At 51.1% G+C, this 17,075-nt stretch overlaps 1 protein-coding gene across 1 annotated transcript in view; it reads left to right on the top strand.

Annotated features, from left to right (window-relative positions):
• The window catches only part of RGS6 (regulator of G protein signaling 6), a 541,337-nt gene extending 524,471 nt beyond the window's left edge, over positions 1–16,866 (top strand). Inside the window, exons 18-19 of the mRNA XM_034992635.1 lie at positions 102–155; positions 16,325–16,866. Coding sequence (XP_034848526.1) covers positions 102–155; positions 16,325–16,546 — 276 coding nt within the window. The 3' untranslated portion in view covers positions 16,547–16,866. The remainder of the gene's footprint in view (positions 1–101; positions 156–16,324) is intronic.
• Positions 16,867–17,075: the final 209 nt, after the last annotated feature.

Raw genomic sequence — 17,075 nt, 5'->3', positions numbered from 1 at the left:
GCTGCCGCTGCTGCTGTTTGGAAACCACATGTAAGCTGAAGAGTTTTTTTTTTTCTGTATTTTTCTCCCTACCTTTTTTTTTTTTTTTTTTTTCCCTAAAGCCAGAAAGTGAGCAAGGTCGTAGAACTTCCTTAGAAAAGTTCACTCGCAGTGTGGTAAGTTCAGCTGGTTTTCTTCCCTCAACGTTTCTTCTGGTTTTTCTTTGTTTCTTCAATTTCTTGTTGTTGGTTGTCGTTTCCTTCGGGGTGGGAGGGAGTCCAGTGCTTTCCCCACTCGATACACCCTTTTTCTTTTGCGAGCATCTGCGGCTTCTCTTCTAGGGACGGGTTTGCAAACCCCAAGCAGCTCCCTCTGCAGAAGGTGCACACAGAGCCACCTAGCCACGGGCCTCGCATTTGATCTTCTGCTCGGGGCTTTGAGGAGGAAGGACCCTGCTGCCCTTGGGGCTGCACGGCGTGTGCATCTTCCGCGGCAGCCCAGGGAGAAGGCCATCGAACTGTACCATGAAATAAATTGGCTCAGAACCATAGCTCATCTAAAAAAAAAAAAAAGAGAGAGAGAGAGAGAAAATTCCAAATTTCCCTCTGTGAGCTCTAGCAATCACACAGGTGCAGGTCGGGAGCTGATGCTTCTCTGTAGCGGCTTTTGCGGGTGCAGAAGGTGACCGTGCTGCATGGGTCCTGGCGATGCAGTCTAGCTGGCGTGTGTTGGTGGCCTCTGCATGAGATCCGATGTCCCTTACGGCCCCTGTCAGCCTCATCCACATAGTGGGACAGGGAGAGAGGCAGTAGCCGTGGGATGGAGGAAGAAGCAAGTCCCCGAGCTGTCCCTGTGCTCCCCGGGACAAGGCCTTATCAGGCTCCCCAGGCCTTGACCGTGACCGAGGGAGTAAAGGTGGGCTATAAGTTCACTCTTCTTGTAGGGGAGGGGCCTGTTACTCATGCACATCCAGCTTCGAGGGGGGTAGAGAGCAACACAGTGGCAGATAGGAGACCCCGTGGTAAGAGGCGAGAGCACTGAATGAGTAGGGCCTTCCCCATGGCGCCTGGTGGGGGTTCCGTCCTGTGGTCTGTAGAACAGCACGGACCCATCTCTCCTCTTCCTGCCATTCTCTCCAAGATTCGAGCACAGGGCTTGGTGTACAGGAAGGCCTCGGTCTCACTCATTCACTTGCTCATCAGAAACGAGCTGCTGAGTTCATGGGACCTAGCCTGCACTGTTAACATCAAACCAGTGAGTAGCAAAATGGCAGCCAGGGAACAGGACTCCCATGCATGGAACTGGCCCTACTTCCCTTGCCAAAGGACAGAAACCCACTGATGCTGACTTGCCCTTTTCTTCCCCCTCTGTTGAAGGTCCTTGTAAACCTGACTACCCCCGTGTGATCTATATCTTTACTTCATCTTTTTAACATAAATTCTAAGAATTCTGGGTTGAAAGCAACCTGTCATAGCTAGATGCATTTTAACGGAATTTAAACATGATTTTGAATTTGCTAGACGTAAACATCACAATAGCTGTGGTAGGGGGCGATTAAAATATGAGTGCTCGTCCCTTCTCTTCTTTGGTCCTCTCTCTCTCTGGCCTTCCCTCATGAGAAATCAGAACTTGCTGAATGGAAGACCTGCTGGTCCCTGGTGTGTCTTTGTGGCTGGTTTGCCACGGCTCCGTGGCTTCACACACCAAGAAGGTGCCACAGGCTCTCAGGCAAGGCCTACGGGAGTTTCTCCACCCCGGTGGCCCTATGGAGAGTGGTGGGAACCCGCCCTTCCTTATTGCTTTTGAGGTGCACACTGTGGGTAGAGGATGTTTAAGGACTTTGTTGACAAACCCAGAGTGTACTGGGAGGCCAGTTGGACCACTGGGTGCAAACTGCAGGAGAAGAGAACTCCCACAGCCCTGTGGAGGTCCTTCAGGTAGACCGTGTAGGCTGAGGGTGTGAGAGAGGAAGGCTGGTACCCAGACAAGATGTTCAAACATCTCCAGGCTGCTTTTCACAAGAAGTGGGTATTGGGAAAGGCAAGAATGATCTCAGTGAAGCTCTGTGAAGAGCTTTTAATGATGTCTCTTCATCCCAGAAGTAGTGTTGGGTCAGTGGTTCTGCAAAGTCTGTTAACAAAGCATTTAGAACGAGAAAATACCAGACACCTTCCAAGTGTCTCAAGTGTGCATGTGGGACAAATTACAGAGATGTTTTCAGGGCTAGCTGAAGGAGAAAAATCTTCCAAGCTCCTGAGATTTTTAGCATCTATATGATAAAAGGTCCAAACTTCAAAAAAAGTTTATAAATTCCCTGCTGTTCTCTTGTGAAGACTCTAATGGGGGGTGCATTCCGATCTTTTGGTTCCAGTGGTGGAAATGGATTTGCATTGATGCAACCATGCTCCCTGTGCTCTGGGGGCAACACCACCTACCCACAAGATGTGGCCGTGTCTGAGGAAATGGTCTATGACTGTAGAATAGTGGCAACTTTCAGAGTAATTGAGGCTGGAACCCAAGAACTTGGTCTAAAACATCCCAGTGTTCTAATCAAATGGAATTAACCCACCAACCAATATGCTTTTCAATCTGGTAGCCATTTTCTATCCAAATGCTAGACCTCTCTAAAGGGAGATCTATATGAATATGTCATCTCCTACCTCCTGCAAACTATAAAACTCAACTAGTTGAATAGTCGCTTTCCCATGTCACTGGGAAAGATGTGTAAAAGACCATCCATGTCATGGGACTAATAATGGAAAAACTAAGGAGTAAAGCTACACAGTTCATAGACCAAGGATGTGGACCAGCTGCCATTTAGGACTAATTGGTGGCAAGAGGCCTGGATCCAGGTGGTTGGATAGCTCAGTCGGCTGTTCTCCCATGCCAATGTCCTTTCTTTTCTTGGTAAAAGAGAAAACTTTGGAGAAAGCAAATTGTTCTTTCCAAGTCTTAAGACGTATTATGACATGGAGGGATTATCTGTTAAAGGCCAGAGATGGCCCCTTTTACAGGAGATGCTAAGGAGTAGTTTCATGTGCTGCAGAAGGAGCCTTGCAATCCCCAGTAGAGGCAATGCTGCGTGAGCTTCTCCCTCCAACGGAAACTTGATTCTGAGTCACCCAGAACTTGAGTATACAGTGCAATTGTCAGGGGATATGCTGTGCCGAACATCGTGTAGTTGGGGCTGCTGGAGTCACGGGGCCTGCACAAAGCCCCGCTGATTTGACAGGAAGGCTCAGGTCTAAGACTGAAAGTCTATGGCATAGTGCAACTAGTCCATGTTGTACCTTCATTCAAAACAGAAGACAGGACTCTGATGGGCCCAAGCCCCACAGATGGCCAGCACAGTGCAGGCTAGATTTCAGCCCCTACTTGACCTTCAGCTGCCCTTGGGCAGTGAATGACCCACACCACTGCACATGGTGGGGGCCTGGTCCGAGGAGGCCCAGTCCAAGAACTCTAACCTACAGCAGCCGCACAAGGGCGGGGGGGCCCACACATGGTTTCAGGTTATATGAACCCAGCCTGTCTCCCCTGAGTCCTGTGCGCTGGGAGGCTTCTTTTCACTATGGCTGTAAAATACGAAAGCCCCAGGGGGAAACATGAGGTGCATCACTGTGGCTCATGTTTGCATCCCTGTTCCCCTCCTCCTCTGATTCCTTCTGGGGGGTCCTGGTGTGACCGCCTGGTGGAGCAGGGGACTTCTCCAACTCAAGACTGCTCCCTACCACTCAGCGCCCAGCAGCCTGCCGTTCTCTGCCATCCTCCTGGTTCTGCTGCAGACGGATGACAAGGCGGATGTGAGGGTGTCCAGAGCAGAAAGGCTTGCTGCCCCCTTGCTCTCTCTTAGGCATGCTCATTCCCTCGGGGCCTCCCGAGAGCCGGGAGGGCCCTGCCGCGGGCTGACTCTGACACAGAGGCCCGGGATGCCTAGGAGGAGGGCGAGAGGAAGCAAAGCTCCTTCCACCAAGGCTCAGCAGCGGCCATTTGGTTGTCGCCTTCCGGGTGGTGGCCGAAGCTACCTGGGGAGGAGAATCTAGAGAGGGTCTGCTTCTTGTGTACAGTTCTGTGGAAGCGGCCCCAGGGGGTGATGCACTCGAGGGGGGTCAGCAACAGGCAGCAGCCTCCCTGGAGGCTTCCACCTGGGCCTGGCGGTTCGGCTGAAGCCCCAGCTGCCCGGGCCTCAGGCTCCAAAGATGGGAAATGGGGTTGCTGGGGCCTGATCAAGCACCAGAGGCCCCAGAGGGGAGCGGAGATGAGGACCAGGTATTCACCCACCTAAGAGAACTCGGCAGTGGAGCTTCGTCAAGGTGCTCCTTGAACTGAAACCACAGGGCCGGAAGCTCAGGGTGCCTGGCCTGTTCCCAGTGGCATCTCCACAACAGGCGGCGGCGAGGAATGCAGCAGGAAAGTCAGGCGGGGACCAGGAAGCTCTGGGAGCCAGCTGCCACCCGCCCTCGCCCCTCCCGCCCTCTCCCTCGCCTCCCTCCCTGGCCACAAGGAAAGCTGAGGGAGGATAAGTCAGCAGCTCACCTCCCCGCCTTTCCAGGCAGTGCTGCAGGAAGAAACCCCAGCTCCCGGCCCAGATGCTGCACAGGAAGTGGAAGGCTGAGGCTCGGGCAGAGGGGGTATTGGGCGGCCCAGCAGGAGCGGCTCCTTCCCCCAGGAGGCTGGTCCCCCTCCCCCTCAGCGTGTCATGGCAGACAGCCACCCACCCCTAAGGAATGAGTTCTCAAATACCTAGACTCAGCAGAGCCCCCAAAGGGCTTTGACCTCAATCAAAAAAAAAAAAAAAAAAAATCCTTTTGGGCTTCCAGCCGAGGACTCTCGGCTACAAATCTTTACATAGGGTTGGTTTTGATTGCAAAACCTGGGGCCCCTCTGGAACCACAGGGTCAGACTGTCGTTCTAGGCTCTCCCACTTCAGAGCCCTGAGGCCCAGCAATAGTGAAACCGTGGCCTGCCCAGAGATGGAGATGGACTTCCATGGTAGTATCTGGGAAGGAAAGCATAGACTCCTGCCTCTCTTGAGCAGTGAGGACTTCTGGGACCCTGTGGAATTCGTCATCAGCCCCAGGCGGAGTGGCCCCTGCTTCTAGCCACAGCTTGCTAGCTGTGCAACCTCAGGCAAATCGCTAGCCCTCTCTGAGCCCTGGTTTCCTCCTAAATACAATGGCTTGGACTAAATAATCTCTACAGACTTTTCCAGCTGGGAGTGTCCATAGGTCTGTGCTGCTTTCTAGGCTAAGATTCCTGAATTGTGCTAATCCTCCCTCAGAATGAGCAAAGAGCTGCCTTCCTGATTGGAAAGTGGCTGCCAGCCTTGGGGACAGGGACAGAAACCATGGCTAGCATTGAGTTGGATCTGTATTTAAAAGCCCTGGGCAAGGCTGTGAGGATAAAGCCCCAGCAGAACTAAGAGTACCACAGGCTCCCTAAGCCATAGGCCCGCTCAGATCCCCAGGGCTCACTCACACACTGCGAGCGCTGTGGGGTGGGGGGAGGGTGTCACCAGAAACAGGGTAAGCAACACACGCTGGTCACCTCTGCCAGTTCTGCAGTCCCTGCCCTTCTGGATGGATGCCCAGCTGGGTGTGTGGTGGGAGGTAGGGATGAGGTCTGCTGGGCAGAAGGGTGGGCTCCAGGGTGGGTGCCATGGCATCACCGTGACTCGTGGGGCTTGGGAAAGAATGCAAGATGAGCATCTGGGGACCTCAGCATCACTCTGCTGCTCACCTGAACCACACTTTCTGATTCCCTGGAGAACTCTGGGCCAGCTTGCCACTGTCCTCTCTTAGAGATGGGCAAAAGGAGGTTACCAAAGTCTGTGCTATCCTGGTCATAGGCAGTGGTCAGCGAAGCCTCCTCTGTCTCTCTCTCTCCATCTTGGCTCCAAGTAAAGCTTCACAAAGCATATTTAATAGTATAGTGTCATAGCTGGAAAATGCAAATGTAAAAGTCTATTTTTTATACACACACAACATGTAAGACAACCAAATCAGCTTGGCTGCCAGGATGCAGAAAAGGAAAAGTGATCAAGGGATTCCCAATGGCAGGGGATGGGCTTGGGTCTTCCGAAACTCTGGGGAGGAGTGAGATTTTTGTGTATCACAAAGGGTCAGACGTTGTCAGTTTGGAGAAACTCAACCCTACATCCTACCACTGCTTTCAGAAGGAGGAACCCCCAGCTGTTGCAGCTGATGATTCAACCTGTCAACCCAAAGCAGCCAAAATCCCCTCCCCACGAAGTCCCCCCCCCCCGGAGAAAACCCAGCAGTGACTCAGCCTCCCCACACAGGGGCACGTGGGGCACACAGCCAGGCTCTGCAAAGCCGCTCCCGCTTCCTCTCGCCAGCCTCCCTCCCCACCACCCAGGCCCTCTTTTGCCTTCCCCAGACCCCAGTGTGAGGAGCAGTCAAGTGAAAATCTAACTCCTCTGAGGCAGAAAGGCACAGCTGTGTGTTTACAGCCACTGATTCAGATCCACATCGCATACCCTGCCAGTCTCCCGCAAGGCAGGCTGGGGGCAAACTGTGTCTGTACGTGCCAGGCGGGAATCTATTTCAGGAAGTGACCTGCAGCCCTTTGCCATAACAGAGGCTTCCTCTCACCCCCCACTCAGGAAAGATGTCCTTCTAGAAGGAGCTCTTATTTTAACAGCGGCTGATGGGGTTGTGGGACTTCAGCCTGTTCCTTGTCACTTATTTGGTCAGACATTTGGCACCTGTCCCCAGGCAGCCACATGGGAACAGCCGTGGGTTCCCATCTGTCCAGTGAGAAGGCAAAGGTTGAAGGTGACCGCAGGGCCCTCAGTGGGATGCACAGTGGGAAGTGCAGAACTCAGCAGGACAGAACACCCACTTCTGCAAAGGACCGAATCCACCTCTGTCCTGCCAGGGGGCCAGAGGGGCCAGAGAGAGAAACCCCCAGGTGTTAGCCAGGCTTTGGAATAGCAGAAACCTAGGAAGGGGACAAAGCTGCCAATGTCAAGGGCAAGAACAAGAGACCCAAGTCGGCCTGTGTCCAGACTGGAAAGTTAGAAGTCAGAGAGCTCAAGTTCTAAGGACCTTGAAGGCTAAGAAGTAAAACCACCATGGAGTTCCCCCCAAATGAGCTCCCGGGGAAAATGACTCGGGGGTCTCCCCTGTTGTCCAGCAGCAAGTGAGTGTCTTTGATTCGAGTCAAGTTTGGGAATCTCAGCATTCTGGAAGGAGGGCAGGATGTAAAATCTTACATAGGCACAATCTGTGAAATGTTGCCATGTAGCAGAAGGTTAACTGGAACACTGCCGTGGGGCTGAAAAAGGCTCGGGGAGGGGGGCGGGTATTGTCAGCTTTACGACGTGACCTGAAGGCCCATGAGGGAAGGACCCTTTGGTGGCTCCCCAACAGATAGGAAGGCGAGGCAGGGTTGGGAGCCTGGAACCTCCCCAGCAACCGCCCTCCTGGCGGTTCCACTCTCCCCAATCACGGCCGAATCCTTTTGACCCGAGCACCATGGCCCCAGCAGGAATGGTTCTTATTGGCATAGTATTTGGCAGGAACTTCCCACAACCCCCTTGTCAGCCTGGCTGATGGTAGAAGAGTGACTATCATCACTACATCCCCCTGCTCCAGAGAATATTTATTCATATGCTGCTGTTAGAGCAGTAAGGTCGAAACCAATGGCAATTCCTGCCCCTCCCCCCCACCCAGAACTGGGTAAAGCCAGTGTATTCATGGCACCTTAATGACTGGTAAGAGGGTGAATTCATAGATCTGTGTCAACCGGAAAGGCAGTTTCTGGTGGTAGGCCACATGGCCCGGTCCTATCGACATCCTTTTTGAGGACTCAGATGAAGAGAAAACACATCAGTCATATTCACAGATGAGCACCTGCAAGGTGTTGTTCCTTTGGTAGACAGTGGAATTCTATTTGAAGAGTATCTCCTTCAGGTGGGGATGGTGGGTCAAAAACAACTACATAAAATTTAACAAGATAAATTTTATGTTAAAAAAAATTCAGCCTCATAACTATAGGATGGCATTCATAGCCTTTGCTGTAATTCAAGTAAAAAAAAAAAAATTCTGGGGTTGTAGTTGGCTACAAGCTTCATATAAGCAAAAGCAAGATGCAATTGCCTTAAAAAAGAGAAAAGCTACTTTAGGCTATAATACCCAAAGTGGAATGACCAAAAGAGAAAAATGTCTCACTGCTTTCGTGTTGTTCTAGACTGTGTTGAGTCTTGGTTCTAAGCCCCCACAATTTGTCAGGAACTTGAACAATCTAGGGAAAATTCAGAAGAGAGTAACTAAGGAAGCCATGTCGGGTGGGATAGAGATGTCTAGCCCCTCAGGAGACGAGATAACCGTCATGAGATATATTTGTGTTTGTCTCCCACAGTAAGTGGACCTTTCTGGGTGGTTTCAGACAAAGCTAGAAGAACTGGGTAGAAGATACAGGGAGGGCCACCCTGCTGGAGAATAACAGTAGCAATTTTCCAACAGTGGGGTATGTCACCTTGAGGATCACCAAGCTCCCTGGAAACGTGCAGAAGCTGAATGGCCAAGGGTATCATAGAGCAGCCTTCTGCATTGGATTCTCTCTCTCTCTCTCTTTTTTTTTTTTTCTTTTAGAGAGAGAGGGAGAAATGTGGGGGAAGAGCAGAAAGAGGGAGAGAGAGAATCTTTTTTTTTTTAAGATTTTTATTTATTTATTTAACAGAGATAGAGAGAGAGCACAAGTAGGCAGAGCAGCAGACAGAGGGAGAGGGAGAAGCAGGCTTCCCGCTGAGCAGGGAGCCCTATGCGGGGCTCGATCCCAGGACCCTGGGATCATGACCTGAGCCGAAGGCAGCCGCTTAACAGACTGAGCCACCCAGGCACCCCGGGAGAGAGAGAATCTTAAGCAGCCTCCACGCCCAGCGTGGAGCCCAATGCGGGGCTCGATCTCACGACCCTGAGATCATGACCTGAGCCGAAATGAAGAGTCGGCTGCTCAACCACCTGAGCCACCCAGGCACCCCTCTATCCTGTCTTTTAGCTGGAATCCTCTGATGCATTAAATATTTGTTAAACGGATCCTACTGCATTTTAGTCTATGGTTTATAAATAAGTCTTAGAAAAAGAGAGTGGATCATATGGAGGGAGTTTGCTGAGATTGGAGGAGAGGGATCCAAGAGTCAGATCAGCCTCTGCCTTGAGGGAGAAAAAGCCAGATGATGACACAAGCCAAGCAAGGGAAACTGTCAAGGAGTGGAATTACTGCCCTTCACATGTCATCCTTGCCTTTTGTTTTGTTGGGTGTTTTTTTTGTGTGTTGGTTTTGTTTTAAGCCGATTGCTGCTGCTGCAGCTGAGCTCTGGCAAGAGGGCTCTCTCCCCTGAAGGCCTGAAGGGAGGTCAGGGAGCAGAGGACACAGACGCCTGCTGGCACAGGGCAGCTGAGCAGCGGTCGTGCAGTCGGGCTGAGCACAGCCGGGGTGGGCTCGTGCAGGGGGGACCCTGGCTCTGAGTTGGAGAAAGTTTGGCCTGTCCTCCTTCCCATCCAGAAAGGGCGCTTTTTTGAAAGCAAAGATGAGAAAGCCAGTTGCCTTTCGCCCAATGCCAGTTGCCAATTTCAGGGGCGCAGGCTGTTCCAGCACCATCTCCACGTGGCCGGGAGCAGAACACGCTCCAGAGGCCTTAGACTGGGGACAAACTGCCCTTCTGGCGCCCCCTCCTCCTGGGGTCTGCCTTGAGGACTTATCTTCAGCCCAACTCAGGGGAAGGAAGGGCTCTCGTGTCACATTCTTTCCAGCTGTCCTGAAGACCAGCACGATTGCAAATGACACTCCCTCTTCTCTCAGGCTTTACCAGGGCTGCTTTCTACTCATCATGGGATTGTATAATTATGGTGATTACAGCTTATGGCTTTTTTCCTCTCCTCATCTCTTGCTTTCAGATTCTTTGAGGCCTCTCATTAAACATGGCGATCCCCATAAAGTCAGCAAAGTTTTAATAAGATATTTTTTAAAGCTAAAGAAAACCCAGTTAGAGTTGATTGGTACTATGTCCCTAAAGACAGTCCTTTAAAACTCTGTCAGGCCATTGGGGCCTGGATATAAGAGGTGGGGAGGGAAAGGTATGGGGATCTGGAAGGCACCCACACTTTTTCACAGGGTTGGAGAACCATCCCATGCCATGCCCCTGGCCTTTCTCATTTGCCCCAAGAGCAGGGTGCATCTGAACCCCCATGCCGAATGGGAAAAGACAGACCATCAAGCAAGGATAGAGGGCCTGGCCTTTACATCGGAACAGATTAAGTTGGAACATAGAGATAGGAACAGCCAATACAAAACTCAATCCAACCTTGTAATCTGCAGCAAAAGTAGAGAGGAAATTCTGATGGATTTTCTGTCCTGGATGATACTGGAAGGTTCTAGGGCATCCATTTTTCTAAATATGTAAAGGAGTCAAGCATTAGCATTTGTGAGTGATCGCAACGCTGCGATCCTATACTTGATGGCGGTCTCCTTGGTAATGACACAGCTCCAGAGCCCGTCATTTGCTAGCTCTCAACGATAGCTTTTCCTAAATTGTTTCTAGATCTATAGGATGTTATGGGAAGGATCACCAGGAAAGAGTGCAGGTGGGGTGGTGGTCACCGGAACCCCCAACCTGCCCTTTGGCAGCTTTGCTCAGGTTTCCTGTCAGGGTCCTCTTCCTCTCCACCCTCCCCAGGACTGCATGAATAACCACAGGGAGGTGCACCTTGCCCCCGCCTGCTCTGAGAAGCTCCTCGTGGCTGACTGCCCAGAGCTGTCCAGACCACTCCTTACCGCAGCCGTAGCAGGTAGTCACATCTGGGCTGTGCCTGAGCAGCACCAGCCAGCCAGAGCCAAATGTTGTTGAAACTTGGCAGTGACATTTCCAACTGCATTTTCACCCCCTACTAAAGACCACCTGCTCACTTTGCCCTGAGAACAATGTCCCTTTGGTGCCCCCCCGGAATGCGCAGAAGCAGACTGGGTTAGAGGTGGACAGCCCCGGCTAACTCCTGTCTGTCCACCTGAGATTGGCATAAGACCCCAGGGGAGCCGCTCACTTGGCTGACGGATATAACACAGCCCCAGCCTTCTGCACAGGGTGGATGCTGGCACCGAATGAGGGCATAATAGTAGTTACTGCCATTTCTTGGGGGCTCACAGTGCTTTACTGCGGGTGTCTGCACCTGCTGAGCTTGGCAAGCAAGGGACTTCGGTTCAACTTCAGCTCTACCACTTAACAGCTTCTCTAAGCCTCAGTTTCCTCATCTGTAAAGGGGAGATAAGAGTAAAAGATTAAGTAGGGAAAAAAATGCTTAGCAGAGTGTTTGTAGTCTATGTGCTCAAGTGGAACTCTTTGTATTACTATTTGCATTATTACATTGTTTGCCCCCCATGCTTAGCTCGTATTACCTTACTTAATTTCCAAGAATATTCTCTGAGGTAAGTATCGTTATATTTATTTTGCAGTCGAGGATGGCTACATGCGTATCTCATATATGACAATGTGTGCAAGGCACATCCAATTATCACAGTGACCAGCCCGTAGAACGACTTGATAGATGGTAGCTGTTATTATTGGCTTATTTTTAAAGTCCAGAGCCAGTTTCTCTGCTTTCCCTGGGAGTGGAGGGACCAAGGTGACTGGCAGGCCAGCTTCTGCCCTGTGGTCAGTTTCTTGGAGGCCCCTAAGCACTTCCCAGGAGGCCGTGAGAGCTGTGTGGTGCTGGGAGTGGGGAGAGCCACCTAGAAAATGTTGCATACATTGTCAGAATCTGGCATTTGCCGCCTCCCCCTCACCCCCACCGAGGTGCACAACCCTGAGACACCTCCTGCTTCCAGACGCAGATCAGGAGTGGTTCTCCCCATGACAAGCGTGTGCAATGCAGTCCTCCAGATGTAGCGCTCTGCTCAGCAGAAGCCTCATTCCCAGAAACCCTCACCTCTCAAGTGTCTGTGGCCACCCTGAGCAATACAGCCTCCCTGAGTCTGGTTCTCCATCTGCCAGATCAACAAAGGCTTGTATTTTTTTAGCCACACACTACACAGTGGGGTTGTTCGAGGAGTCAGAAGCGAGTGGCTGGGGATGCTTTGAAATCCCTCCTAAACCAGATCCCTGGGGTACATGCTTCTCCTGCTTGTGGTATTGACAGAAACCGAAGCGGGGAGGCCATTTCCACTGACACGAATGGCTTCTTCTTGGGGGGAGAATTCAGGTTTTATAGATGGATCTTAAAGTAAATGCGTTAAGTTTGCAGTGCTTGTCAAAGATTGGCATTTTAGGAGCCTGATAGAGAGCTCTGCAGCCAACCACATGGCTGCTTCGGCGGCTTGCATGAGATGCCTCTGCGGCTTGCTCGAGATGCTTCTGCGGCTGCCTGTGCTGGAAACACGCACACGAACGTGCGCACGGAGGTCCGCACGGGCGCATGCGCCGCCTGCCCGGCCTGGGCCTCTGTGTTCAGGGTATGGGACGCGAGTCCCCTACGCTGCGGACTTGCATGGGCCTCTGCGCACGCTTTGCATGCCCGCTGCGGCTGTGCGCATGTCTGGGCAGGGGCCCCCCGAAAGCTGCAGGTATTCTTGGTTTCAGCTGGATAAGTTATTCTTCACTTCCCTTCCTAAAAACACAATTGCCTAGTGCTGCTGGCGCAGAGTCAGAATGGCCGCTGCCTTTCACCCCCGAGGTGGCTTCCTTCCAGCAGTGGGTGAGTGATCCCGGCGTCCGCACTCTCTAACCTTTTTTGGGATCCTTCTGCACAGAAGGTGCTCCAAAATCCGGAAGAGATGATCTGTTTGTCCGTGGCCTTGTCTCTGCCTATCACTCTCGTTCCCGCACCCTTGTTCCAGGAACAGTCAGCAGCATCTAGTTTTTGGTGTCCCCATTTTTCTGCCCCTTTTTTTTCTTTTTTTTTTTTTTGCACCCATAAGTTTTTTCTTCCAAAGAGGCAAGGAGCCAGGGGTCCAGAAATGATGCTAAGATGTAAGTCCCTTGTCCCAGAGGCAATGTGCAAATAAGGTCTTTAGGTACAGATCGCTTCTCCCGAGCCCCTAGCAGAACAGGACAGAAATGCTCACTACCTTTGACGATGCTTTTAAATCCAACAGCAGCATCCTTAGGCTTACAGCTTCCATAACCCTTCCCCTGTGACCCAGGGCCAAATCCTGCAGGAAACTTGGAAATCTTACATTTCTACGTCCTTGACCATCAGGGGAGAAGAAGGCTGGGCGAGTACCTATCCTCTGTCCCACGGGCACCAAAAGCATTACAGCAACATGTAAAAAGGGTCTGTAGGGAAGACCCCTTGACCCAAGTTTCTATCGAGAGATCTCTGAAAATGCTGCTTGACCCATCCCCTGATGCACTTTTTCAGGTTAGAAATACATGTGTGATAAATGCCTGCTGCCGCGCATTCCTGGTGGTAGGGAAGAAAGAGAAATAAGCCGGCCTCCTTTGCATTTGTGTCCGAACGGACATGGACATTCATGGAAAGATTATGCTTTGGGGCGGTGGGGGATAGTCCTCATGTTGATTCCCTGTGCCTTCTAGGCTCTGCTCTGGCAGCTGCCTTAACCACGGACCCCAACCTATGGATGAGTTTTGGGTGAACACGTGTGTAGGAGATGAGAGGTGCCCTTGGGAGGCGGAGGTAGAGTCCCCGTGGTTCTGCAGGAGAGTCACACACTCCCAAGCAAATGATTCCTCCTGCTGTCTCTTCCACTAAACTTCAGTGACACTCTCCCCTGGAGCCATGGACAAGGGTCACTTGAACGTCCTACTTGGAAAAAAGCATCACGATGTTGCTAGTAGCAACACAGCCATGTCCCCGTTTCCTCGAGTCTTTTGACCTTTGCCTAATTTGGAGTGAACCAGAGCTAAGATCCTAGAGTCCTTCTGGGGAGGAGATGGAGGAACAGGGGCAGAGGAAGGCACACCTCTGAGGGGCCTCGCAGGCGAAATGCCCCCCTCTCCACTCCACTCCTGAATCCACCAAGAGCTTCCCTGGAAGCTGAGTACACAGAGAGCACCAGGGTTGTGCAGTCAGAACCAGAGGAAGGAGAGATGGAGATCTGATATGAAAGGGGGGAGGCATGGCCCCTGCACAGGAAGAACACAGGTGGAAATGCACAGCTTGGGAAGGAAGCTGGGGAATCTGTGTCTGGGCATTGTGCCCCCAGCAGAGGGCACAGCTGCTCTCCCCCTTGTCACTCCTGCATGCCTGCCTGGTTCCAGATTTGTCCCTGCCTAGCTGGGGGACAGTGGAAGAAGCTCTCCCACTGAAATTAGCTGGCAGAGGCTGGCCACTGCAAAGAGCCCCAAAAGTGATGAGCCCAATGGAGGGCAGGAGTCTGGGGGCCAGGAACACCACCCACAGAGGGCTTCTCCCCCACCCAGCCTGGCTGCGACACCCTGATTTAGGCACTTGGTTCTAATTGGAATTGGTTTCTAATTAGAGTAAGGCAGCTCCGCCTGCCCCTCCCGAGAAAGGTAAACAGTACCCCTGCTCCTCTCCTCCCTGGGACAGTTGCTATGGCGACCCCAGGGGCAGCAGCACCAATAACATGAGGGCACAAACAGAAGTGGTAGCTTCACCTGGCCCATCCAGCAGGTGCACCTTAAAGCCACATGCCCCAAGCAGCGGTGACGGGTGCCCTGGCTCGGTGCAGTAGCCAGTCTCACTTGGCCAGGCTTGCCAGCCAGAAGGTGGCGCCTTCTCTCTCAGGAGAACCAAATGTGAAGAGGGGAAGAACCTCAAGGCAGAGCAGAAATGCTTGAGATGGTCTCAGGCATGTCCAGGGGTGGAACCTTCTTTCTCAGTAAGGTTGAGAAGATCTCCCTGGGCTGCCCAAAGAGATTGCCTGGTGGAGATGGGCGAGGAGGAGTCATTAGTCTCTGAGCATTTCCATCTGCCTCCTTCCTTGAGAGGGATGGCCACATACAAAGTAGAAAGCGTGTGGCTCATGAAGGCTGACCCGCTTCGCTCTGCCACTGACTAGCTGTATGCTCTCAGGCAAGGGGCTCGAGCGCTATATGAGCCTGTTTCTTCATCGATCCTGACACAATATATCCTAAGACTTTAACCTAAGATGTCCTAAGGCTTTAAACTGGCAAGGAGGGTGTGGACATTAACACGAGTGTCTGTACAATGCCTGGTGTGTTTGACACACAAGAGTGGTTCGATGTTCAGTCGACAGGTGGCTGTTAGTTACAGTCCTCGGTAGCTAACCCGTACCCCCGGTAACGGGCCCATCCCCACCCACTCACCATCAAGGTCTGTGCTAATTGAAGAGGAAGGCCCTTGAGAAGGGAGTGTACCTGGGATATTGATGCCAGCCCATTGAGCAGGGGTGAGAAATTCAAAGAGAAAGTCCCTAGGAGATAGATCATGGGATAGGTTGGTTCTTTCACATTTAGGACAGTTAGGAGCGCTGGCGACTTACCTTTTCTAAATTAAATTTTTTTAAAAAAATTTTTTTTAAGGAAAAAAAAGCACTGGTAGCTGCCAATATAGGCTAGAGTAAGGTTTCTGAAACTGCTAACAGTCCCAGTAACCATTTATGGGAATTGCTTTCAGAAGATATGACTTACAGGTAGATTCCATAGACCCACAATTTACATGGCAAAATCCGGTTGTTTATACCACTGTAAGATAGTGACCTGTTTCAAAAGAATCCGTTATTTTTATTATGATCATATTCCTTACTTTTTAACAGGTTTAAATATACAAGAATGAATATTAATTCTTCAGCCAGTGAACTTTTTTTTATTAATTCAAGTTTCACCTATTTCTTGATTTTTTTTATTTGAGCGTTGTTTTATGTTTGTGGTATCTTATTTTTAAAAGTCAAATAGAATATTTTAAAGCCAAATAAAATGCCCTTCAGCTCCTGAGAGAGATCAGAAAGCTTTGCAAGGAGCCAGGAGTAATACAGACCCCAGGAATGGATCTTGTCACAGGCTCCAGCCCCCTACTACTGAGGACTGAGGAAGGCAGAAGCATCCTCGTCCCCCCGTGCGGCTCTGGCCTAGCCCTGCTGTGGATTAGCAGTGTGTGATCTTTGGCTAGTCCCAAGACCAGGTTTCCCCCTTTCATCTTGCCCCACCTTGCCATGAAGTTCAAAAGAGGGCGAGTTGATGAGAGATGGAGAGTTGAGAAGTTTTTTGAAACTCTTCTGTATTAAGTATGGATTTTCCTCCCAGTCCTCTGCCAACTTCGAAAACCCCTACACTACCCCTAGCAAGTGGCTCTCTCTCCCCAGCTTGAAACACCATCAAGAAAGGATATGTCACAGAATTCCTTATACACCCTTTTGAAATCATTCCTTTTGTTTTGCTCAGTGGAGAAGGGGCGCCAGGGGGCACCAACCTCCAGGGAAGTCACCCGATGAACTCAGGCAAGTTCTTGACTTCTCCCCTTCTGCCAAACCCAAGCCAGAACCCTTACCTCCCTACCTGGCTCTCAGGCTCCTGACTGCTTCCCTCAGCAAGGCCCCCCCAGGCCTGCTATCACATGCTCACTCATCATTTATGAACCCGAGCATCATATTTACTCATGGGTAACCTTCAGTCTCCTTGAGAGAACAGCTCATCTCTGGAGCCTCCCATTTCCTGCCTACTGAGGTCATTTGGTGAGGCCCATTCAGCAAAACCCTATTTTCATTAGCAAGGATGAAAAATGCCTGTATCACAACAAGGTGATCAGTTTGGATCAAGGCACTAGACACAATGTTCCAGATTGGTCCTGTTGCAAGTTCCAGTTCTTCTCACAGAGGAACCGGGTTTCTCCTACACTGGAGTAGGAAGCCCCGGATTGAGCCAAAAGGCAAAGTCACGGGACCTGCAACTGAAAAAGAATAAGGAGTGGGAAATTTCAAAGCAGAGATGTGATAGCTGGATTTTGTTTCCCAATATTTATTTTCTTTTGAGGGTAATTACAGATAGCAAAATGAACAGATCTGAAGTGTGTGGTTCAGTGAATTTAACAAATCTATGCACCACTGTCACCTACACCCCATGATCCTGGAAAGTTCCCTCATGCCGCTTTCCAATCAATTCAATCTTTCTCCTCCAGAGGCAACTACAGTTGATT

The sequence above is a fragment of the Mirounga leonina genome, unplaced genomic scaffold, assembly GCF_011800145.1.
Source record: "Mirounga leonina isolate KUSES-001 unplaced genomic scaffold, KU_Mleo_1.0 Mir_82, whole genome shotgun sequence".
NCBI lineage: Eukaryota > Metazoa > Chordata > Mammalia > Carnivora > Phocidae > Mirounga > Mirounga leonina.
Note: the sequence above shows the minus strand (reverse complement) of the source record. Positions and strands in the feature narration are given on the sequence as shown.